The 3,989-nt window shown below is 49.1% G+C and overlaps 1 protein-coding gene across 1 annotated transcript; it reads left to right on the top strand.

The window, feature by feature from the left end:
• The first annotated feature begins 418 nt into the window (after positions 1 to 418).
• Positions 419 to 3,270, top strand: LOC119279617 (receptor-like protein kinase HSL1). Its single transcript, XM_037560802.1, has 2 exons — positions 419 to 1,942; positions 3,178 to 3,270. Exons 1-2 carry the CDS (start codon positions 419 to 421, stop codon positions 3,268 to 3,270), a joined length of 1,617 nt encoding a protein of 538 aa, XP_037416699.1.
• Positions 3,271 to 3,989: the final 719 nt, after the last annotated feature.

Here is a 3,989-nt window from a genome sequence, read left to right as displayed (position 1 = left end):
AGAGGTCCGGATCTTCCTCTTTTTTTTTAAAGAAACTAAGACTTTATTCAAACTCAAATTCATCCAAATTTTACGCAGCACAAAAAATCCATCCAAATTTTAAATAAAGAATTTGTTAATTTGCCTGAATTTACTTTCGAAATTTCGGTATTTTCCAGGGCGAGCGGAATTTTCTTGGTTTCGAAAGTCGAAAGCTTGCCAACAAGGTTCCTTCCTTCGAAGCTTCCGCGCCATTTTCAAGCCACATTCGTCATGCCCACGACGCGTATTTTCAAGGATACGTCAAGACGACGTAGCCCACGACGCGTATGAGAACATCTGATGATGCACCAGCTGTCGAGCGCACCTATATAACATCCGATGATGCACCCATCGGCGGAAGAAGACACGGAATCAAACCCGAAAACGTAGAAGAAAAATGGCAACCGTGCCATGCCGCGCGTCCCTTCTCATGCTACTAATGCTCGTGCACCCCTGCTGCTGCGCAGCACCGGCCGCCGATGAGAGGCGGCTTCTCATCCAGATCAAGCGCGCGTGGGGCGACCCGTCCACGCTCGCGGCATGGGACGGCTCGGCCGACCACTGCACCTGGCCCTACGTCACCTGCGTCGCGCCATCCGGGCCTGTCACAAGCCTCTCCCTCGCCAGCACAAACGTAGACGGCCCGTTCCCGGACGCCATCGGCGCCCTCTCCGGCCTCACGAGCCTCGACATCTCCAACAACGGCGTCACCGGCGCCTTTCCGACAAGCGTATACCGATGCGCTTCTCTCCGGTATCTGGATTTGTCCCATAACTACCTCGGCGGCGAGCTACCCGCCGACATGGGCGGCGCGCTCGGGGAGAACCTCACCTCTCTAGTGCTCAACGGCAACCACTTTAACGGTACCATCCCCACCTCCTTGTCCCGGTTACGTAACCTCCATTCGCTTGCGCTGGACAACAACCACCTCGCCGGCACCATCCCGGCAGAGCTCGGCGACCTCACGGGCCTTCAGACGCTCACGCTCCTGAACAACTTGTTCAGCGTTGGCGAGGTGCCGGCGTCGTTCAAGAACCTGACCAAGCTGAAAAAATTCTGGGCGGCTAACTGCAACCTCACCGGCGACTTCCCGAGCTATGTGGCCGAGATGCCGGAGTTGGAGGCGCTCGACCTCTCGGGCAACGCCTTGACCGGAAGTATACCTCCGGGGATTTGGAACCTCCCCAAGTTGCAAAAGGTGGATCTATCTGCCAACAACCTCGCCGGCGAGGTCGTGGCAACCGATGGTGCCTTCGGCGCCGCGAATTTGGTGACGATCGATCTGTCCTTGAATCACAGGCTACGTGGGCTGATTCCGGAGGGCCTCGGTCACTTACCGAACCTTGAAACTCTCAACTTGTCCGGTAACCAGCTCTTTGGCAGGATCCCGAGGAGCATAGCCAAGCTCGGCTTGCTGACGCAGCTGGACCTGAGCAGGAATCAGCTCGTCGGCGAAATACCGGCAGAATTGGGCGACATGCAGATGCTCAACGCACTTGACCTGTCGTCGAACAAGCTATCTGGCGACATACCACTGCCGCTTGCCGGGCTACAGCTCCGTTCGCTCAACCTGTCATCCAACCAGCTCGAAGGCCAGGTACCGGCAGGGCTCGCCACCGCCGCTTACGACCGGAGCTTCCTCGACAACCCCGGCCTCTGCCTTGCCGGTACGGAGTTCGGCTTCGTCGCAGGCGTTCGCTCCTGCTCCATGCCATCACAAGCCGCCTCTTCCCCCGGGGTCCGCTCGACGGCTCTCCTTGCCCTCAAGGCCGCCGCCTGCGTGGTCGTCGTCCTCGTCGTGGCAGTGGTTTTCTTCGTCGTCCACGACAGGAAAAAGAAGCGCGCTGCACAGGATGGTTCCGAGGAGAATCAGTCGGCAGCGGCGGGTCGGGGCCTGCTTAATGCTACTACCTCCGTCCTGGTTTATAGGTTCTCTTTGTAGTTTGTGTCAAATTTTGACTAAAGATTTAACTAATAAAATATTAATGCATGTCAAGAAAAATTATCTCATTGGATTCATATTTGAATATAGTTTTCAAAAATATAATGTTTGGTGACATGCATGAACATTTTGTTAGTTTAATTTATGGTCAAAATTTAACACGGAATACAATGGGGACCAATAAACTCGGACAAAGGTAGTACTATATAACCGATAACTTTCTTTTCTTGCTAGATTTTTTCCCCTTTCCTACATATTATGTAATTTGACTGGACTATGTAAGTCTCAGTCAACTGACAAATAGCCATCCCGTTAATGTTGTTTATTCATCTAATTATTTATATAAACATCTACTTATTTAATTAAATATATATATTTAAATATTTATCTATTGATGGGAGAACCAACTATCTAAGAAAATTGAAGATATAGCTCCTTAATTTTTGAGTTGGACATGAAACTATTTGTCAAGTTACACTATCATTTTTTTCGATAAAAGACGCTTTTATTAACTCAGAATATAGCATCAAGTGGATAGAAAATATAATGAGTGACACCCGACCTCTACATAGGTAAAATACACACAGCCTTAAACCAACAGTAGTCTAACAAATCATATATAAAAATACGGAAAGTTGGCAGCTGTAAAGCCATATGATCCGAAACTATGTCAAATGCCGACGAAGAAGGTGCACCGATCCGGAGATTATGTTGCCATCCATGTTCGGCAAAAGCCTCCCTGGCCACCCGCTCCAATCGCATACACACCGCCTTGAACGGCGATTGATACTTTGTTCGTTGTAGCGTAGACCACATACGAAGCCAATGTATACAACAGTAAATAACCTACATAGGAGAAGAGGTTTTGCCATTAAAAACACAATCATTTCCACAAAGCGACCATAATAAGGCAGACACTCCCACTCGTATTAGCGTACTAAAAGTATTTGGTATTTCGTCAAGTCAGTGACCATTACATATTGGCAAAACTTGTGGGCAGATACAAATTGAATGCTATTTGGATGATTGACCATATAAAACGCGCAAACTTGCATTGAAAGAAGAGGTCTTTAATTGTCTCGTAATGATTACAAAAACTACACTTCTTACTTCCTTTCCAGTTGCGTCGAGTGAGGTTGTATTTTGTTTGCACAACTCCTCTCCGAAGATACCACATGAATATCTTAAATTTTAGTGGCATCTTTGATTTCCAGATTAGTTTGTTATTATCCACGGGAATCTTTGAGTGTGAGAGTGTACGGTACATAGAATTGACTGTGAAGGATCCAAATGTAGTGAGATTCTAGCGAAACACATCCCGTCCTTGTGTCAAGTTAATCAAATCCAGACGAGATAGAAGATGTTATCATGACGCAAGACGAAGGCCAATCAAATCCCTCCTAAATGATACAGTTTGCGGGGAGGAGCTGAGCACATGCGCAGAGTACCATTCTTATATGGCCATAAACAAGCACTTAAGCAATGGCAAAGAAATTTGATCATACATTGACATATGTTGGTTCTGTTGGGGAACGTAGTAATTTCAAAAAATTTCCTACGCACACGCAAGATCATGGTGATGGCATAGCAACGAAAGGGGAGAGTGTTGTCCATGTACCCTCATAGACCGTAACCGGAAGCGTTATGACAACGCGGTTGATGTAGTCGTATGTCTTCACGATTTGAACGACCCAAGCACCGAACATATGGCACCTCCGTGTTCAGCACACGTTCGGCTCGATGACGTTCCCCGGGCTCCAATCCAGCAAAGCGTCGGGGATGAGTTCCGTCAGCACGACGGCGTGGTGACGATGATGATGTTCTACCGGCGCAGGGCTTCGCCTAAACTCCGCGACGATATGACCGAGGTGGAATATGGTGGAGGGGGGCACCGCACACGGCTAAGGAACGATCCGTAGATCAACTTGTGTGTCTATGGGGTGCCCCCCTCCTCCGTATATAAAGGGGGAGAGGAGGAGGGGGCCGGCCAAGAGGGGAGGCGCGCCCTAGGGGGGGCAAACCTACT

Source organism: Triticum dicoccoides, chromosome 3B, assembly GCF_002162155.2.
Source record: "Triticum dicoccoides isolate Atlit2015 ecotype Zavitan chromosome 3B, WEW_v2.0, whole genome shotgun sequence".
NCBI classification, from domain to species: Eukaryota; Viridiplantae; Streptophyta; class Magnoliopsida; order Poales; family Poaceae; genus Triticum; species Triticum dicoccoides.
This window is presented reverse-complemented; position numbering and strand designations above follow the sequence as displayed.